General features: G+C 40.0%; 1 protein-coding gene across 1 annotated transcript in view; it reads right to left on the bottom strand.

Annotated features, from left to right (window-relative positions):
- Positions 1-22,749, bottom strand: part of TMEM132C (transmembrane protein 132C) — a 137,459-nt gene that overhangs the window by 44,610 nt on the left and 70,100 nt on the right. Inside the window, exon 3 of the mRNA XM_009867470.1 lies at positions 6,507-6,690. Coding sequence (XP_009865772.1) covers positions 6,507-6,690 — 184 coding nt within the window. The remainder of the gene's footprint in view (positions 1-6,506; positions 6,691-22,749) is intronic.

The following is a 22,749-nucleotide window of genomic DNA, read 5'->3' on the forward strand; positions in this document are numbered from 1 at the left end:
AGTCCTAATATCCTGCCCAATAAATCACAAGAACAAAAGAATCTCCAGACTTCATGTGTTACAAAATGCAGTGCCATGCACCAACATCAAAATTGTATGCAGCAGAATGAGGACTTGACTCAGGCTAGCTGGAAATGCTAAGAATCATCAAATCACAGAATGGCCTAGGTTGGAAGGGACCTTAGAGACCATTTAATCCAACCTCCCTGTCATGGGCAGGGATGCCTCTCAACTAGATCAGGCAACACACGGAGACCGAACAGGAATCAGTGTAGAAACATCTGCCTAGCACCGAGCAGCCCTGCACTGTGCCACACTGTCTGCAGGAAGAGCTCATGACAGTTCTCTTCCACCATGCCCAAGTGATCAGCATCAAGCACAGACTGGCTGGGGAATCCCAAATCGCTGTGCCTGCTATGGTATGACAGAAGTGCTGCGTTGCCCTCCTTTCCCATTCATGTAGCTCAGTTTCATCCAACCTTGAACAGCACCTTGAATTTCATCAGCTTGGCTTGCACAGACCATTTTCTAGAGCTTTCTGACTTGTCTGTCATCTGTCTGTGCAGCATTTAGTGCTGTGAGACACCCTGCTTTGAGGGGAGCATTTAGATATTACCACAACACCAAGCATCCAATAATTGACTCACTGTCTGTCTCGCTGCACATCCTTGTTGTTCTGCAATTTTTCATTTAGTTTGCAGGACTTCTCTCCTGCTGAGGCTGAGAAGCACATACATTAAGCCTTATATTAATATCTCTCTACTACAGGCAGGAAAATCTCTATATGGCAGAGATCTTTAAAAATCTGGAAGTTAGCTGACTCCATCTCTCCTCAGCATTTTAAAAATCTCAAAGCAATCCATTCAATAGCATTGTCAGATATGAAGGATGCTGGAAGAGGAAATTATACACACTGTTGTGCTGCACAGAAAACGATATACAACTCGATGCAATGGAAAAATTAATTTCAGCCAACTGAGATAGCCTTATTGATCCATTCTCATTTCCTGAAAAAGGTAGAACTGACTGTGGTGTGTGTAAAGAAAAGGAAAACAGAGGCAAAAGTGCAGGGGTTGTGCAAATCATGACTGGGACTTAAAAAGGCACTGTTAAATTGAGCTATTTTGAATTCTTTATCTTGTCTGCATCTTCTGACCAATTTAAGATCAATAAACAACAGTTCATCCTTTTTCTGCTTTTGTTTCCTGATAGGCAGGCAACAAAAAAGCCAATTCTTAACAGATAAGATTAATCGATAGGCATAACTAGTCACAGCTTAATGCACAGTGTGACACGGCCAATTTATAAACAGGCATGCAGGCTCCTCAGCTCATCTGGTATAAATACAGAGTAACAGCAAAAACTTTAGTGAAATTATACCCACCATAAATCCAAAGGAAGGAATGCTATTCTCATTTAAACAACTGTAACTGCCACAATGGAAATTGTAGGCATATAAGTGATCTTGGTTACTGCATCATCAGTAACATCAGAAAATTGTAGGTCTGCTCTTTCACACAAACCGAACTCTTAGAAACTCTTGAGTTCATGGAATTATTTAGGGCTATACAGTTGATTTAATTTGCTCTAGTTAGCATTAGTAATAGTATTAGGATAGTTTTACATCAAATAAATTTCCTTGAACTCACAGTGTTTATTCCATGTGATCCGCAACTATCTGAGACAATACCTCTCAGATGAAAATGTTGATACATAGATTATCTGTTTGTTTGCTTGTGATAAGCAAATCAGGAAATGGATAAGTTTAAACAGCCTCAGATTTTATCTTCTGGAAAGCTCCTGTTGCCCCCAGCCACCTCATTCAAGACTGAAAGATTAACAGCAGTGACAACTGGGCACTTCTGTGACCTTGATAGAGCTTTACCGTGTTAAGTCAGACTGTGTGGGGATGCAAACTCTGTTTATTTAGGGCCCTGTCTAAAAATGGTGGACTTCATTACAACAAAATACCTTAGAAAACCTTTACCCTAGGGAACGGCATACATAAATGTGTATATAAACCAAGTATTGCTTTGGGAGCCCTATATTCAGTCACCTGTGTTTTAATGGAAAACAAGTTAAGCATACATAAAAATGTCCAAAACTGGGTTTGGCTGAGTCACAGCTCTGCATCTTAGAAGTCCATTCACTTACTTCTGCAGTGGAGCTCCCAATATATTGAGTTCTGAATGTGAAGGAAGGTACAGGCAAACCAAGCACTTCCTAATGAAACAACTCACCACTGAGCAAAAAGCACGTGTGCAATTGCACTGCCTAACGAGAAGATGGGGACAACCGCAGCTACACAGTTTTGCTGGGTTTACCAGGGTACTCTGCATGAAAACCCCAAGCTTGGACTAACCAACAGTTCACAAGATGCTGTTACACAATGCGAAGATGCAGTTTACGTCAGCAGAAGGGCAGGACGGGTAGTATATCTGTTATTAGACCCCCTGAGTATAGCTCGGGAGCACAAACTTCTGAGCATGTGAGGTGGAACAGCAGCAACAGCCTGGGAGTCCTTCCAACTTCAATTTGCTCATCACGAGTTATCAATGGATTATAGACCTTGATGAATGAAGCCTGAAAGACTCACTGAAAAATTAGTATTGGTGCTATATAAAGAGGAAATACGCGTCGATGAGCAGGTTGCATAGCTTCCCATGGTGACAAATGTCTTTTGGAGTAAATACAGACTAGAACTCTCAGATTAGGCTCCTGACATCGGGTTTACGCTTCAGCACTTTAAATATCTGGATTTCACACAAGTCACAGAGATGAATTAATCCAGATGGAGTTTGTCCTGCTATTGAAGGACTACTACTTCCATTCTGTTCTACTGGGACCTCGATTGTCTTGCATAAATGCTAAACCATTGATTTGCCAATCTACTTCCCAGCAAGTTCTCCTTTAATACTGACTGATGTGCCTTGCTGGCATCAAACAAGAAACTTATACACAGGTCTTCTACCTTGCTCTAGCCCAAAGCAAAATTTAATGGTATTAAAAATAACATATGAACAATTTTGGGTTTGTTTTTTAATCTAGTCAAGTGGTAAAATCAATATAGTTGGCTGCCTTTGCTTATGACAGGACAGAAATTTGAGGAGAATGTGGGAAGCAAGTTAAGCAACCTTGTACATCTTAATTGGCAAGTTCTGAGGTTACTTGTGATTAATTGAGGAGGTTTTCAAAAGCAGTTTAGCAGACAATTAATTAAGTTCCTATGAAAGCACTCTCCTAATTGATCCTTCAACAACTAACATGAAATCAGAAATGCCAGAATAGGGCACAACTCAGATAATAGATTTTCTCTTCTAGTAGATTAAATCTTTGGGGTAGATTCTTTCTGTCAGCAGACAGTGGGATAATTTTCCTGAAAGCAATAGAACCAGTTAGAATTACACCTTCCTAGGTTTTCTGTCTCATTTTTCTCTCTAAATACCTCGAAGGATGAAACGTCCTCCAAAATTACTCAGATTGATTAACTTCTGAGCTCAAGAAAAAAATTGTTATCTCAAATTTACATCTCATTTACTCTCAGAAAAAGTTACTACACTCATTCTCAGCCCAATCATTTTGATATCTCTTGCTCCTTTTATTTCACTGCAGTGTTTACTTTGATGTTTTTTCTTCCTTGTACGCACTATTTAGCCCAGTAGTTAGGCACGCAGGATATGGATTGTACTCCTCTGACTGTATGATGAATTTCCATTGATTTTTCAGCAACTGTATCCTACCACTTGCTCCACTGATCCAAGTCCTATAAAGCCCTTTTAAAATTCCAGGTTCAGTTCTCACTGACAATGTCAGTTCTTTAATCTCTTTCATTCCAAAATACTGTAGTTACAATTGCACTAGCCTTTTGAACACCCACTTGATTTTCATCATACTACTTTTCTCTAACATAATCAGGCATAGGGCAATAAAGGATACATGATCTTTCTTGCTTCCTAAGTCTGGAATGGCTCACATGAGACGTGCTTTAATCTGTGAATCAGAGACAACCTTCATGTTATGCTCAAACTAAGCAAAAGTTCTCTGCTTTCATCCCCAAAAGCTAAGATGCCCATCAGATCAACGACAGAGACTCAGTCAGACCCTAAATCCTAATCCAGCACAGTATCTTTGGGCAGCTCCTTCTTCCTCTTTTTTTTCGGCCACCTTTAAAAATTCAGACAGATTTTACTTTTGAAGTGAGCAGCTTTGCTGTAGGAACACTCCACCCTTAAATCAACAAAATCTACTTCACCCTCTAGAGGATTACGGAACCCACTTGCTGAGAAATGCTGTGATCTGATTTCTGCGCACGGCAATGCGCTGGTGCTTTCCTGTGTGTCACTGAGATAAAGAACGTGGCCTGACTTCTCAGCAGATACAGCATCACCCTCTCTTTTCCGGGCAACTCTTGTTGCTGCCCAGGAGAACTGCCAGGTAATCGGCTCAGCTAGAGATTAATGCTTAAATGAAGAAAGCACCTTGGCTGGATATGCAGCGTTAGCTAACAGAAAACTCTGAAAATTCCCTTTATCTACTAATATCCTGCTAGCAAAGCCAATTTTCCATTGGTATCCCATCCGGCTGGATTCTGTTAACACAGTATATTTTGGCTCCAGCCAAGCGTTATCACAAGGTACAGAAATGAGATAAACACAAGAAAGCTTTGCAAAGAGAAAGGTTTAATGATTTCATTGTTTGAATCCTATGCATTACCCAGAGTGCCTAATGGTAATTCTGTTGGGAATAAAGAATCTCACCTTATATGATTTATACAATGCCAAATTAATTCATTTAGACCTCCAGTTCTTAAGGGAACCCTTGTAGGCAGATGAATTTTAATCTAGAAGACACACTAATCTGAAAGTAAATCTTGGACCTTCTATGCAAGTGCAAAGGTATTAGACCCTGATTTGAGATTTAAAAAAAAAAATCTTAATTCCCTCAGATAGGAAATACAGAGAAGAAGCTGGTGAATTATTTCAAGAAATGAGCAAATCTTAAGTCTGCCAGTAGACAGATGCTTATCATTTGATACTGAAAGGCATCACCACAAACCCTTCCTTACGCATGTTCTCAAGTCTTTAGGGGACAGATGCTCAAATGCGTAGTCTCTGATCAGCTCCACAGGTAATGAGGACAATTATTTCCCCCTCAGATCAGAAATGTAGGACAGGCTTTCTGCTGACTTAACAGACTTTGGATCAGGAAATTGCTGGGCATGACCTCATTTGATATGAGCAGCAGTTTTACTCTTCAAAGAGGAAGAACATACTGAAGGCTAGGACTTCCAGGAAATAGTACTCATCCAATTATCTCCTGCAAACCACTGAAGACTGTTGAAAGACTGCCAGAATTTCACCTCCAAGATTATACACAGGAGAGGCAAAATTCACGAGTGGGGTGGTTATATCTAATTCTTCTACTTCCTGAGCTCTAATATCGGCTAATGGTAGCACATGCTATTGATGGCCACTGGCTCCTGTTCTAGGTAGCTGGCAGCTTTGTGCTTCTCCCTTTCCTGAGGTTTGGCAGGACTTCCAAAATAAATGCTCAGTGTCTGATTCACCTGTGAGCATGGAAAAAGTTCTCAGTATGCACCTAAATCTCCAGAAAATAACATGCCTACCTAAAAATGGTGCACCTGAGGTGCTGGAGACTCCAATGACATTTCTTGTTTGCTTGACTCGGACCGAGAATTTGATCCTAGGCTGCTCACTCACAGGAGGGGTTGAAACTGCTAAGTCTTTGTCCTTCCACTGTCCCAGCCTCACTTACCAGAAGTAACTGCATCTTCACTGGGCCAGAGGAAGAGAAGGAGATGCTGCTTCCAAAAATCACATTTGTGAGTCTTCTAAAGACAGGCAATGGGTATGATTTCAAGCGGAGGCAGGTAGCCCACAACTGGTGCTACAACACTGAGTAGAGCAAGCAGATTTTAACCCAAGGCATTTTTCCACCTGAAAGTGTACACTTAACTTTTCTTAAATATATTATTGAGGCTTTTATTATGTTCTGTTTCTTCCTTGAAACCACGGGTTCCTATAATATTGTGGAAAGTGCCAGCAAAATTATTATCAGCCTCAGCCTACTAAGGACCAAGAAACTTAGGCTTTAGCAGAAGGTGCTCAAGGCCCTCTAAAGTTGCTCTACAGCTTGCAAATTCAACGCAATGACAATTAGAAATGGCAAGGTAAATTTGCTTGACTTTGTATTACCAGCCAGTAGCCTGGAGGGAACCACGCAGGACAGAAATTCAGGTTTTAAAGTCTGAGAGGAATTTTAAAAATGGCAGCATCCCTTTCCTCTGTGGTAAGTTTACAAGAACTGAAATAGCGTGATGCGGACAGACCATTAAATGAGGGCACGATTTTAACAAGTCCTGTACAGCTATAAAATGGGGAGGCAGGGCAGAGAACACTCCTTTGCAGGTCTATCTAAGGCCTGGTATACGTTTTCCCAGACCACATACAGATCAGATGGAGCAACATGCTGAAACAATTTCTTACCATCGCCAATGGAACAATTCCAACAAGATCCTTCTGGCAGATGAAGATTTCAGACAAGGTTATGTCTGTTGTCCCCTTCCGAGGGTATTCCACCTGCCAGGTGATGGGCTGTGTTCCAGAAAGGCTGCTGAAACTGGCTATTTCAAAGTTCATCTGCACGACCTCATTGAATAAACTGTTACTTCTGAAAAGAGGAAAACAGGGAAAGGGAAGAGCTATTACTTTCACTGAAGAAGGCAAATGAAGTGAATCATATTAGCTACTGGAAAATGCAGCTATTTATATGCAGATATAAGACAAGGTCTTTTCCAATCTACAACTTCTTCAGAGCATACGAACTGGAATTACTCAAAATGGGTCAGCTGCTCTTTCTATGAACCCTATGTGAAGGGATAAAATCCAGGATATTGTACCCGATGAAAACAAAATATACTCAGTCCATTACATGTGTTTTACGGTTTTGCAAATTTGCTTCAACTCTACTGCAAGATGGATTTGACCCCAGTCAACCAAAGTTAAGTCCAGTACAGCTTATAAAGACTGAAGAGCCCAGAATTAGCACTGTCAAAAAGAAAAAACAAAATTAATTGTATATGTCCACCATCAAAATCACATAAATCTTGAGCAATGAAACTCAGTGTAAGAGAAATTCATCTACGCTGCATGGAAGCCACTAAAAATTTAACACGATTAAATGGCAAAATGACAAGACTGTTCTAAACTTGGATGTATGCTCTGGAAATAAAAAGTCCATGCAGCTGAGACCATATAAAAAGAACAAAGCTATGACAGGTAAAATTTACTATGAAGTCAGGAAACATAAGTTAATTTAAATAACAAATATGAAAAGACATGATGAAATTATTTCCCTCACATTCAATTTCTTTAACTATATCAGAAATAAGAAGAACATACAAAAGAAATTTGCCAGATTATCTGCTAGTTATTTGCATCGGAAATTACACATTAACTTTTTGGGAACTTTCCAAAAGTGCGTCCATAGTGTAGAAAGTCTTAATATTTCACAGAATATTACTTCAACCTAACCCTACCACTGTAATATTTTTAAAATGAAGAAAAAGACAGGCATCTTCCTAGCTTCAGTAACCCAATCCCAGCTTCATCACACCTTCAGATGCATTCATCACATAACAGCTTCAATTTTTCCTTCTTTTTTACATACAATAAATGAAGGCCCATTCCTGAGAAAATCCATCAAGAACTGATCATGTACAAAGCACTTTTATTCTCATGTGCTAGACTTTCTTTTTACCTCTGAACAGAAATCACATTTTTTTATTACTTAAGACATATTCTGTGCTTTACTTTGCATGATTACTTTGAAAGCAAATGCCTTCCCCAGGTAATTATTATTTTGATTATGGATTTTCATTTGGATGGCTTACTCTGAAAAGTCTTAATATGGCCTAATTCTTTAAATCTATTTCCTTGCTGTCTTCTTGCTGTGTCAAAAGAGAGACATGGTAACACTGTTGCGATAGTGGTATACTTCCTCCATGCATTTAAAGAGTGATTTTATGTAGTAATGTGATAGATGGATGGGTTTAGCAATTCATAACTCAAGAACAGCCTATTCCCATTTGAAGATTTCCAACTAAATAAATCTTCCAGCTTGTAAATACAAGGCAACTGCGATAACTGTAGTTTACATACTTCTGGGACATCTCAAAATGAATACATACTGGATTGAACTTTGCAATTTATTTGAAAGCATGATTATATGCAAAGATACCTGAATCACCTGAGCTACAGTGTGCATTTAGCTGTTAAAGGCACCATTATGCCTTAGATTAATGACACCTGAAATGCCATTATTTTCACAATTTCTAGATCTGATGCTTAGTAACTGACAGAAAAAGTTTTTACATGTGATTGACTGTCTCAGCGCTTCTGCTTCCGCTAAATAGAGAATAAATTTTTGCTGTTCTAAGAGATAATATATGTTAGAAAAGTTTTCCCAATCAAGAAGTCTGCACTTCTCTAAATAGCCTCTGAGTAGACGTGAAATGTGCAGCTTTATAATGAAAGCCTCACAACTCTACTGCTAGGATCAGAGAGCTGTAGGCGGCAGAGCTCGTTTCCAGCCAGCCCACCGATTCCTGATGCACTGACTTAGGTGAGCGCTGATCACCCCCTGGCTCCTGGATCTTGATTCACAGCACCTGATTTCCCTGGTCCTTCAGACCAGAAATCTAAGAGCTGCCTGGTGTTCTGCCCATGAGCTGTCCCTGCTGTTTACCTGCAGCACACACTCCAGCCAGGCTTTGAGCTACCCAAGGGAAATACCCAGAGCAAAACCTCTGGGCAGCCCATTTCTCCACAGCATTTCACGGCACGCGTAACTGCAGCGGGGACAGAGCACAGCCCGCTGTAGCCGGCCATAGCTAGGGGTGCACACACCCTTGTAATGGTGTCCTGTGCTTGAAGATGGGCAATACGAGGTGATCACATTTTTTTTAAGTGATTTCTGAGATCACCTGAAGCGTGAACCTTAGCTCAGGCTGGCCAGAGTTAGCACTTGAGAAGTTCTGCACGGGTCACGTTGCAGGCAGAGACTAGTCAGCTCTCAGTTACTGTCTCAGCATTTCCTTTCCCTATTTCACACAGGTATACATATAACCTGTAGTTTACATGCAAAAGGATTTCTCTTTTATTCCAGCCTAGTAATACACAGAGGACTCAAGTACATGTTTTGAATTTTATATTTTAAGTCCACGATGCTTAATGACTTTGATTATCGCAATCAAAGAAAATGTTAATTTTTTTTCATCTGTTACGCACGTTATTATCTGCATGAAACAAAAATGTCCACAGATATGTGTGGTGTAAGATAAAGGTTTCACTGGCCCTTTCTCAGTGTGTCCTGCATAATTATTTCAGCGCCTGCATTGGTGAGTAATGCACTCATCTCCCTCCACAGTGATAAAGCCTTTATACAATGTCACACTATCATCAGTTCCCTCCTTCTCTCTTCACACAGAAGAAACAGAGATGATCAACAGCTGGGAAAGCATCCACTTGAAAAAAAATATGCCTTCAGAGATGTGTAATGGCTGAGAAAAAAACTTCTCATGAAGCACATTTAATGTTCAGAGCTTGTTCACTGACTGAAACAGCAATTCCTTAATATCTAACATTTAGAACTGCTCAGCAGCCGGAACAGCAAGTAATTACAAAACTTTTCTAAAGTACACAGCACGTAGCGATTACAAATGAAGTTTCATGAAGGCAGGGCTTCTAAGGAATTGCTCTGGGGTTGATATATGAGTCTAATTTGATTGGATTGAGAACTCCCCTGGGCCAGTTCACTCCTTAGATTTATTTTAATTTATAAATATGTTAATCATTCAGGGCTAGGCAGGACCACGTGCCTGCACAAGGGAGTAAGGGCTCCCTTTGATCTGCTCAACAGCCACGCTGGCTCAGGGTCTGGACACAGAAGTAAGTGAGGAGCACTGAACCTGTAGCTACTCCTTTGCTGGAGCAGATGGGCAATGATTAGGTGCTACTTATTGGTTACAGCAGCTGAGCCAGCAAGTTAGTGATGGGGTTAGTAATTTACTACTGGCATAGGCTGGCAGTAAATTACTATCCCAGGAGAATGAGGAGGAATTGTGCTGCAGAATTGTGTGAATGCTTCTGAGGAGTGCAGTTTTAGGAAAAGAAGGTGGAACAGCAATATTCTGTTAATGGAAAGATAATAAAAAATGCATAAAAGGTGAAGCAGAAGTGATACAGGGAGGAGCTGCCACGGAATTCACCAGCTCTTACCAACTATACGGACAGAACACGTGATACCAGCTAGTGTTAATTTAACCTGGATTCCTGATTTTAGAATATTTTTGAGTATGATATTAAGCATTCCTTTGTAACTACTTATTGATCATTCAAACCTTCAGTGCCCTGAGGAATATGTACCCTTGGAAGGAGATTTTTCTTATGCAGATACCCAGAACTGGCTCCATTAAAAGCTGTATGTAACCCTTCCTGCAACGTAAGGGATTTAAAATGTGGTATTGTGTACATAACCGACACGCAAGCCCATGGACAGACTCACAATGTGGGTAATACCAGAGTTGCTGGAATGCAAAACAGATTCTGTTTCTCTGCAGAGGTCTAGTAAGAGGTGATATGATGTTCAACTTGCCAATGCTGAAAGGGCTCGTCCTGGCCACACACGGCAAGGGCTCAGCTAAGCCAGAAGCAGTAACCGCAGCCCCAGTGCTGCAAAAGCTTCCTCAGGGTGCAATGGGAGAAGGCGGGCAGATAATTACCAAGAAAAACAGTGCAGAGATCTCAGATGATGTCAGATCCATAAACAAATGGAAATCTTTGCTGAACGCCCGTCTACATGTGTGGACCAGGAGTCTCTGATGAGAGATTTTAAAGTGGTGGGTTATTGCTCTGAGTAATAGAGCAGTTTCGACTCTTACATGAGTGAATCTTAGGACTGCTACAGGCTAGATCAATAATTTCGATTTATTACAGTGGCTCTCAAAAGAGAAAGTTTAAAAAGACTAGATTAAAAACATTTTTTAGCCATCCTTTATTCCAACAGATTTTTACTGAAAGTGCCTAGGGATCCAGAAATACTTAAACCTGAAAATTCAGCAACCTTTTTCCTCTTTAATGCTATTCAGTTTGACAGTGACATCTTAATGCAAGATCAGCACTTACTAAATGACATAAAAAATTAAAAAGAGTGGAAACCCCATTATCCCTCAGTTACATTGCACATCTTACCCTCCACTAAAATTAATGTATTGAAGTATGTTACTACCATGCACAAACTCTCATCAAAAGCCAATGGTCATGCTGGACCCCAGAGCAACCTGTATTTAAAAATCAGCCTTGTCCCATCTCGGAGAAGACTACAATGGGTGTACAGGACATATGTTCCTCTATTCCTGCTGTTTTCAACTTTCTGCTCTTGCTTTACCTTCTCCTATCCACATTTGATAACTGGGCCATCTTCAGTGGACACACCCCAGGATCAGGATGAACCACAGCAATTTAAGAAAAATTAAGAAAACACAGAGATCAGAACCTGATCTGGGAAGTGTGACTGAAGATGACTTTAAAGATGATGAAATTACGTTGCCAACTCAACTCACTTACATAGCCAGCACGTGATGCTAACAAAAGGTGGGTCACTAGCAGGCCAGGTTGCTTCAAATCAGCCACCTATGAGCTAAATACTGTAATATCCACCACTGGGGCCTTAAGACATTCATTTATCTTCTGAAACACCTGATCAAATGGAGTACAAAATGCTTAGTATAAATTTCTTTCACCTTGTCCTTACTAAGAGCTGTTACAAAGTTAATCCCTTTGAAAAACTGTGGGAAGGATGTAGTAATTAAAGAATGCTAGCTACTGGAGACAAAATGCACTTTAAATTTCTTATTTTGCAATATTAGCCTAGCTTTCATCTTTAAACCATAAAAACCAGCAAAGAAAGAAAGGGATGATCTATTTTGGCAATTAGCAGATAGGGAGGACATAATTTCATGGAAAGCTACCACGTTAAAAGTACTATGAAGGTCTTCATAGGAAAATATATGAGGTATAACTTAGGAAACTCTTGAGCAACATAACATAATACATGTGTATATCTGCAAAAGGATGATATATTGTTGTACTTGATTTCTTCATACAGTCCAGATGAGAGTCAGATTAGTTAATCAGGTTTCTTAGCTCCTTGTCATAAACTGTGATATAAAACACAGCTTTTTGATTAAGGTATTGGACTGAGACAGGAAATCTCATTTCACTTCCCAGCTCTTCCACAGCATCCTTTAATGACCTCAGGCAAGACATGAAGATACAGATCCTTACAGCTAAAATAAAATCAATAGGAATTATGCATCACGGAGCTTTAAAAAAACCTCTGTGTCTGCTACTTTAGGCACTTGCATACGGTACCTTTATCATGCTGGTCCTGAGCCCCAGGATCTCTGCTGGGTTCAGCCACATGCAGTGTAGGAAAGCGTCAGACAACCACTCATGGTTCAATTGCTGCGGTATGCTGAGAGCTCCCACTTGCGAGGTAAATTCTTAGCTAACAAAATATGCAGTCTGGGTGGCATAAGATAAGAGAGGGCCTGAGGTGTGATTTTTCTTTACTTTTATTTCCTAGTTGAGAAAGTTGAATAACAATTTTTTCTTCCAGTCTCAAAAAAGAAAGAAACAAATTCAGAGTATGTGGCGTCTGTCTGGCTTCTCTCTATAAGCCTTGTCCACTGATGCTAATCTTGCTGATGTGAACTGCTATCCTAGAACAAACAGCAAAAGTCATCTTGCTAAATGAAAGTACAGAAAAATAGAACCACTCTTCTCTTGGACAGGCAGAAAACTGAATGAGATAGTCCTTAAAGGAGGGACACCTGACTGGGGATCACAATAACTTTCCAATTTCTTCATTCCATGCAGAGCATTTTTTAAGAGTCACTAATCACCAATAAATGCTTCAGTCAAGACAGCAGGCTCATTAGTCTTCTTTGGTACTACATCACATCCAGGCACAAGGTAGATGAGATTGATTTTTCCCTTTTCCCTAAGGAAGCGGGCATGTGACCCTCTGCCTCAGTCTGGTGCTATCCTATAAAAGCTACATGCAAATCTCAGTACTGAGCTATCATCATCTCCCACCTTTCTTCCATTTTCCATTTAGTTTGCACAAGATATTACTCTGTTAATGTCTTCATTATAACTTCAGATAACAAAATACGTAGGCAGATTGGTCAAGAAATAAGCTTTCACAGTCATTCATTATGTCTTCCTGCCTCTGAGAAGGACATTTTCTACTTAGTATTCATTCAGCACTGGAATCTCTCCAGAATGACTGTAAGTAAGCAGTATTTTCCTCTTCTGGAGACAGCAAACATGTAAGCACTGAAAATCTTCCAAGGGACATCACAGGATAGGAGACCCTGAGCAGAGATTTTCAGAGCAAGTCATTTCAAACCCAGTTCTTTCAAATGGAGAAGTCAGGATCATTCCAGGCATCAGCTCTAGACTATATGGCTCTCTCAGCCTGCTAAAAGCAGCAAGACGAGATCAAATATACAAAAGCATGTTTTATCATTCACTTTTAATTGCTTACTGTAATAGTTTGGAAGTAGTGACACATATTCAGAGACAGGAGAACACCTCTGAGGAGCAGCCTATGTAACATTTTCCCGTTACTAATATCTTGCACGTTTTATTCCATTTATAAGCAACAGTAACCCTGGAATTGATTCACAACAAGGTCCTGCGTTTACTAAATCCGTTTATGAGTTGGGCAGACTCAGCCTCCTCTTTCCAGTCTCCACTTATGCCTGTCATTCACACCAAGCCCTTCTTACAGAAACTACAGTGCAGCCAAACTCAACAGACAAGTCACTGATTTCTTGAACATGCACTCCCAGGTGCCAAACTGGTACTCTCTAGGGCGATGTAAGAAAAACCAAGATATGCACAATTAGCAATGAGATTTTGAAAATATGATCGAAGTGTCACAGAGATGTAGAAGGGCCTGGTTACTGGAGCAGCCCCAAACAGGCTTCCCCTTCCAGTGGAGATGTGTCAGCTGCTGTTGACATGACCAGCTGATTTCTGTAATAACCAGTTACTAATACTGAACTGTGCCAGGCATTTGGGGACTGTACTGCCCTCAGATGACACATCGATCAAAGAAAGGGATGCAGCCTAATTGCTGATTGCTATGCACAGCATCCCTCCAGGTATTGCTCATGTAGATGTAAGTGTATCAGGCATTTGCACCTGTTTGAAACAAACTGAAGATGAAACTGCATTACGAATCAGGTGGCAAGACAAATCACGTTTATATGTAACTGCATATGTCAATCAGATGTGTGATATGTGCATCTAATTTACAAGTCAGGTGCCTTCAAATCCCCTTCTTTCGCATGTTTTAAACAAAAATATAAGATGGAGAGAGATGATGTTAGTGAATATCCATGGGAAATTAGACAAAAAAGTGACTGGCTTTTTCAGTCAAATTTAAAAAAATCACGGATGCCAGGGCTTTCAGCACCTGTAGTTCTCAAAGTCTGATGTACAAACCTCTATTTTACGGTTCATAAAGCAAAGCTTAACAGCGCTGCCTTCCTAATACCAGCTATACTTCTCGCTCATTGTAGATTGAAAAAGAAGCTTATTAATAGCAAACCCAACATAAATGTTGGAGGTAGAACCATTATATTTCATGGTGCGGTTATTTGGTGGCTAGCTTCAGCAGTTCACTTCTCCTGTTCAAGAATAATACAAGGAAAAATGTCCCTATGACATTCAATGGCAGAAATGTCATTGCTGAAGTGCCTATGATGTGCAATTAACATTTTTAAGGAGTCATTTAAAAGGATACTGTCAAGGCTGATAGATTTGAGATTACACCAACTATATCTATGTTTGGATTACTGCACAATTCAGCATTTCCCTAGTAAGTTCAACTCTTCAGTTCTGGATATTTATATTTTTATTTCTCCTTATATCTACCATACTGATGGTACTGTATGTATTTATCATTGACTTCTCCCTCGCTGCAACATTGTAGCGTTGTGTTACAAATGCAATCATTAGAGTTCCTGTCCAAAAAGTTTTAATTTTTTTTAAATGTTCTGCTTTCCACATTCAAGTTGTATTTTTCAGAATAAAAAAAATATTTCCTTTAGGAGCAAAGAAGATACTTGTGGGGCAAAACCATATGTGTTAGGATAGAATTTAAAAAAAAAAGTCCTTCTGAATTACTAATGAAGACATTGCTACCAGTAAGTTGAGGACGTCAGATCTAGACTCAGCGTGTTCACATGGAGAAAAGAAGTCCTGGACCTTTGTTTCTTATTTGACTCTTCTGCTTAATAGAATGAAAAAGCAAGAAAATGCAGAAGATACTTGCTATATGCGAAAAACTGTCTTTAAGCAAAATGTTAATCAAAGTTTCTAGAGATGCCAGCTACTTTTTAAAGATTCCATTGGATGACAACTGAATGTCTGTATTTGCCTCTAACATGTTTCTTCTGAGAGCTGAGAGCAGACATCAGTTTTCGGGGAGAGTGCAGACGTTCCTGTCTCACTATCAGGCACATGAAGAGCAATGTGTCCTCAATATTTCAAGAAGACAAATGAAGGAGACGCGATCCCAATGTTAAATGGCCTGTAAGAAAAGCAAGTGCCTATCTGACTGACAAAACACTTAGAGATAGACTCCAAGAGCAACTTTGAAGTGATCACTCTGACATCTCTGGTTCTATCCAAATATTTATTTTTTTCTTCCCTACAGCACCTCAATCAGAAAATAGCTATGTCTAATTTGCTGGGAAGACTCATTTTAAAATTCACTAAATCAAGTTCCAATCTGAAGCAAGAAAATGATGAGCTTTTGTCATGCTTTGTGTAGAGGTGACATTCCATTGCTAGGAAAAAAATTTCATCTTAACTCGACCCCCAGGAAGAGTGTAGGAGTGCTAGAGGGAACCATAGGCTGCATCATATCAAAACACTCTTTAAACAACAGTGAGTTTTTATTGCAGAAAGTAATAAACACGAATCTAGCACAGAATTTCTCTATGCACCATATAGTTACACATTTGTCTCACAGCCCAAAGCAAAGACTTAAAAATCCACTGTGATTTTTCTCAGAGAAATCATTACTGCCTTCCTATACCTTCCTCTATGCCCTTCTGTACTAGGTGAATCAAAACAGGTTTCTGTGCAATTATACAAATAACATTTAGGGGACTCTGTCAAAAAGAAAAAATGATTCTAAAGAACAAATCTTCCCTTTGTTACTGAAATCTTCAACAGTATTAGTCACCACTTCTGCTCTTTGATGACTTTGAACACTTTGCTTGATCAGACAGGGGGAATGAGACTGATGAAAGTCTGGCTTTCCAAGGCCCTGAAGAAAGGCAAAGCCAACAGCAAAAGCTCATCTGCACGCACGGCGTACGCACGTGTGACCGTGTCCTACCCAAACCCACGTACCGGAGCTGAACTCCCAGGTCAGCCGGCAGACAAGGAGAATGTGTGCTGACTCACTTCTGAATCACAGACAGGCTTCCTTCTCCTGCTTCAATCTAACCAGTAGATAAGTAAGTCTAATTAGTTTCATCTCAGAACAGAAATTAAGGGTTACCTCCTCTCTAAGTGAAAACGGAATGGGAAAAGAGTAGAAAATCAATCCTACAGGGAAATCCGCACAAAAGCGTATATTATCAGATTCAGAGTCCTCTTCCCCTGCAAGGTTCTTGCAGGAGGTGATGAAGCTCAGTGAGATTTGCCACGTGCTGAGGTTGTTTGCCACTTTCTAAGGGTGAAGTTTATTTTCAAAGAACTGCCCACATCCCACTTTGTATTTTAGACTATAGATGGCCTGAAATGGTGTGAATTTCATACATACATGTTTCCTTCAATTTATAAACAAGATTTAATTTGGATCACTAATAACTCCTTGCTAACGACCTTTCTACTGAATCTCTAGATCTCAAAGCTTATCAGCCATCTCTTGGCCCAATTTGCTTCCCCTGTAAACGCTGCCTGAATTACTTTTGCAGGAAGCAAAAGCTTGATGCTAGCAAGCACTTTGAAAATTAGAGATGTCATTTACAACTTCTTCCTTAAGGAGTTGTAAATGACATCTTCCCCAGGTCAGAAGGATTGGCCTTACGAGTGCAAACGGCCATGCTACTGAGGGCTGCTGCTCAGCTGAGCCCCAGCAGCTCGTCTCAGCATGCTTTTTGACTGGGGTAATTCAATTACATTTACACCTTTGTCCGCACGTTAAGAAATCTTCTTACACTTGTTAATTGCTCCTGTATGACAACACCAGCAGAACTGACTCCACAGCTGTGTGAATGTCAGATAAGAGGCAATTCTTACAGACAACGGTTGGATGTCTGTCAGCCCAAGCTGTGCTGTACTCCCCTCTGAACTGCCAATGGGAAAATGCACTTAGAGCTGCTGTATGCCGAGAAAATCCAAGAACACATGGATTCTTATTTGACAAATCAGCCTTGCAGGAGCAATATGAAAAAAAGGTTAAAAAGGGGGAAGGATGACAGCCAACTAGACCGGGTGGTCTTGGAAATTAACAGCACCAATATAAAGGAGTTTGCCCCTTCTGGCCTTCTCCCAGCTACAGAACCTTAGTCTAGTTTGACTTTCCTGGGGTAGAAATCTGTCAGATGCATCCCCTTCAGAAGAATCATGGACACATTATTATTCCTCTCAGCACGCAGCACTTTTTCTTTAAATACAGAAACCGTAGTGTGCAGGAAATGATCCATCTATTAAAATTTGTGTCAACATCTCTCAGAACTCCTGAAGCTGTACAATGAACACCGCTAACCATTCTCGTGTCCGAAAAATGAGTACGACGACAACACTGAAATATGTTACATGCGACACTTTGGTCCTGACCTTACTTTCACTCAAGTCAATCGGCGTTCTGCTTTTGATTTTGATGGGAGTGGGGCCACTGTTCCATTGTCACCTCTCTCGTACCCTCAGGCGCTCTCTCCAGCAGCACTGTCAGCTTTGAGAAGGCAGGGCAATTTCAAAGTGTTTTCTGGTGCCCAAGGCAAACCAAGAGATGACCTTTTCCACCAGCTGAAAGCTGCTTAGAGGCTGCTATTGAATATTCCACCAACTGTAATGCTCTGCTCCCAGAGATGACCTGGCTGCACTGCACAAGATGGGTTTTCATTTTGCTATCCCTCTCCTCCCACTAATTCCATGAATCAGGGTTGCAGTCTGATCCCCCTTCTGTTCTGCACCTTTGTTATTACCTTCACCTGGGAGAAGCTGCATGCTTGAGCATCACCTGGCAGATTATTCATCATCAGGCTGCAAAGGATTGGATAACAAACAGGAACCCTTTCTTTGCTTGAGGACTATTTAAACAGATAGATTTCAAGAACGTACATGACGGAGGGACTGTCCATGCTTGAGCCACTAGAAGTACACAATTTGCCCATTTTTTTGGTCCCAGGATAAGAAAATAGCTGTAGCTGAAATGAATTGAATCATCAGGTGACCTGACTTGTTCAGGCTACCTGAAATACCCTGATCAATATGGTGCCTCAAGACCACAACAGAAATGCAGGTTTGCTTCAATGGAATTCATGCTAAAACACTCCCAAAAAAACTTGCACTTCCAGAGATTTTAAATTCTGGCTAACACAGAGATAAAACCTCTGTAGAACAATCTGACATTAAGAGTTGAATTTCCAGAGGTGTTCAAATTTGCCGCTCTGGTGAGGGAGCAGTGCTAAGCCAACATAGTACATACAGAATTGTCAAATATGGGTTGTAAATCGCTGCAAATATCCTACTGTTGCTGACTGTAGAATATACAATCTGTACCAGAATGAAAGAGGTTAATGTATTCTGGATGGGATGGTCTTCAGACATTCTAAGCATGCTCATATCTACACCACAACATTCAATCTAAAAGATTTTTTAAAATGGACAAATATTTTCTTAATAATTTTCATAAGCATTGCCAACTCCTCCAAGAACTACATTTCACTAGGAAGTTAGTGGGTTTTTTTGCAGATAGGATGTCTGTGCTATCCAGTTATTTCTATAAAGTGATTTGGCCTTTATGACTAATTTAAAGGGTTTCCCAAAGCGGATGGAGCATTTTGAATATAGAAAAAGGGATTTACAGGAATACTGAGCTCCAAATATTCAAATAGAAAGATAAAATTGTGTCTAAAGCAACACTGGGAAGTAAGAGGTGCTCTAGGCTATCAGAGATTGTCTCTTCATCCTCAGTAGATGTCATGTAGTGTAAATTGACATTATTTCCTGACAGTGGATTTTTATTCAATTCCTCTTGCTGATGATCTGGTTCACAGAATGAAAATGTCTTGGTGAAATGGACAGAGAAAGAGAAGAGAAAAAACAGATAAAATCTTAGCTGGCTGTATTAAATTATCGCACACTGCTTCCATGTTCTATCTATGCCAGCAGTCAAAAAAAAAAAAAAAAAAGGCGTCTGGAATCATTGATGTAATTTACTGGCAAGCACAAAAACATCTGTGACAAGCCAAAGAACTGAGAACATCAAACTTGTGAATGAAACGCTGCGTGTGTGTGTATACATACGTATGCAGTGGGAAGTAATAGAGACATAAGAAAACATGTTGGACAGGCTGAATTTGTCAAGTTTAAATTACATCTACTTCTCTTCCCCATTCTCATTTCTAAAATTATACATTAGATTTATGTTATCCTTAGCTAGCCAAGATCTACCATCAACCTCCTATGATATTAACCACACAACCTGGGCCCTTTCCATGAGGGAAACGTTGCCAAAGGGATTCAGATCAAATCTTCTAGTTACAGACACAGTCTTTCGCTCACTTGCTGCCCCTTTTTCTCTCCCTGCTTCAAAGCTTTGGGTTAAGTGGCAGCATCCCCGTTAGCTCTGTGCTGCTGGCTCACGAGGCACCACGTGGTCTGGTGTTAAGAGTCTGTGTCAAAGCCCTTTCTGGGGTCATGGACCAACTGCATGATCTCACACCACTCATTTGTCTTGCCTGGCCTTCTATTAAGCCTGTCGAGAGAATGGGCTCAATAGAAGAAAAACAGGAGCTCCTTAAACATGTATTGGCACATCTGAGTTGAACTTTTTGAGGTGAAGAAGCTATAAAAAATGACTCTGCGGTGAACGTTGAAATACCAAATTGTTGAAGAGGCAGTGATTTCCTTTCATGTACAATGTTTTTTCATGGTGTGAAGTCTTGCAAAGGGAAAACAATACACACTTAGAAACATTTTCAGGTATATTTATACAAAGCACTGGGTGATAAGACATGTTTCAAAAATGATTAAGACTGCCTAAATATCTGTTCTCCAGCAAGTCTAAGTTACAGTTTAAATCCTGGCAATATATTAATCAATATTTTCATTCCCAGCTGCATTTTCTGACATTTATGCCAAACCAAAATTCTGTAAAAGGTCATAACAGCACTCAAGTGTTATTAAGTGCGTGATCTAACAAACAAAGCAAAAGAGCTTCATTCACACTTGCCTGATCATTCTGAGAACTTGCAAACAACAGATCCTGACCACTTTCTCAGACTCAAAGAAATATCATCTCAGACTCAAAAGAAAAATCATCTATATGCAGAGAGCTTCAAATGCCTCTAACATACTTCAGAGCAGGACAGAATTATGGCTTAGACTCTTTGTACCTACTTTCTTTCTTTTTCCAGTATTCCACTGAATACTGGCACCCATTGTGCTAAGAGGTATATTACATAGTAGAAGATGGTTTCACATAGCAGGAGACCTTGTGGCCCACAGAACAAAACGAATGAGAGAAAGAGTGAAAGGCTGTTCATTAGTTCCATTTATAAATGCAAAAATGAAGCCCGGAGAAAACAGAGTGACTTGTTCCAGATTACGGCAAATATCTACAGTAGCTACTAACTGGACCTCATTACCGTGCCCGGACTGCAATGGCTGCCCTGTCCTTCCACACTCCTGAGCAGCATTTACAAAGCCAATGCAGGAAATCCACACGTGATGTGAGAACTGAAGCTCCATCTCCAAAATCCCTGTTGGGTGGCTTTGCTGCAAGACTATCCTTGAGCTTCCTTTACCATGAGTACATTTAATTTAATTATTTCACTTCTGCATCTCAGACTTTTGGGAAATCTCATAATACCAGGCCAAAAGCTCTCAATAGCAACCAGAATTATTTTTACTGCTGTTTAATACAGTATTGAATTTAAATGGCTAATGTATATGCCCCTTTCACACATGAACACAAACTGCTGCACAGCAAAACTTTAATTTATCAAATTAAAATGCACTATGGCACAAATCTATTGTATCACCGCTCATAAATGTTTTTATGCATTTGATTTTTTGGGGGTCTTTTATGGTTTTGGCAGTAGATGGAAAGCAATCAAAGTTCTATTTGAAGCAGCGATGTAAGCAATTCTCATTTAACAGAAGACAATGAAAAATTAATCTGAGTGTAACTAAGTTTTCAAAGAAATAACAAAACCACTCAGACATTATCATCTTCAACAGCTGTTTACTGTCTTCATTTACAAAATTACCTGTCAAATTTTACTATTGCCTCCAGGGAAGAAAAAAAGCCAACCCCAAGTGCCTCTCTGGGTTAATAAAATGCTCTACATATAACAAAGATATTAGGGATCCCTTTCTTGTAATCATAATATTTAGCAGGGATGATTGAGGTGAAGTGATATTCTACACTCTCTCTCCTGCAGGTTTCAATTCTATACTTTTAACTACAGGAAAAAAAAAAATTTCAAACGTGGCTGATTGGTAAAAGCCTGGGTATCGTCCTCTCTCTCCCTTGCTCTACTGTCTACTGTTTTCAATAAGCAAAGCAATATTTGGAAAGCTGGGGTACTACAGACTCATAGCAACTTTTTCAATGTAAGATGGTAACACTTGAAGGAACTACAAAAAGGGATAACAATAGAATGGAATATTTTTCTGGTGGACAGCTTTCTTGTCTGGAGATGCTTTGCCCAGTATCAGTCTGTTCCAGTGATAAATTTGGTCTGAGGAATTTGTTTAGCTGGGAGAACATATGCAGCTGGTTAATGCTATGCAATATGAATGATGGGAAGGATGCTAAATAAACATCAGAAGGAAAGAGAAGGGTTCAGGTGATGTGCTGTCTGGCAGTCTGATCCCCTGGCACAGAAGGTAACAGTGGATGAGCCAACTTTCTTAAAATTGCAAGAGTGGATGCTTACCCAGCAACAACAAAGTCAGCAGCTTAATATCTCATGAAAGTGGGAAAACCAGAAAACAAATACAAAATGGCTGAATTAATAGTCCTACACATGCATATTGCCATCTGAATAATCTCTAAGGGTGTCACTGTGTCTGGCTCCCAGTTTACAAGATGAGAAGGAGTTAATTATTGAAGGGCAGCTACAGCGAGTGGGATGCACAGCTCCTATTGACTTCCTTAATGGTGGCAAAATGTGCAAATCCTGTGGACTGTAGCTGAATTTAAATTACAATGATTACAAAATACAAAGCCTAAAAAAGAGGATTTACACATGAGCAGATTTAGTCAAGACACAGACTCCCTCAAGACCTACATTTTGTTTACATGCAAAGTAAACTACGCCTCCTGAATGAATTTAACACCCGATGACAATTATTTGTATATCTGTCCACTCTCCCAAGACAGTTCTGAACCATAATTCCTGCT

This window comes from Apaloderma vittatum, unplaced genomic scaffold (genome assembly GCF_000703405.1).
Source record: "Apaloderma vittatum isolate BGI_N311 unplaced genomic scaffold, ASM70340v1 scaffold8104, whole genome shotgun sequence".
NCBI lineage: Eukaryota > Metazoa > Chordata > Aves > Trogoniformes > Trogonidae > Apaloderma > Apaloderma vittatum.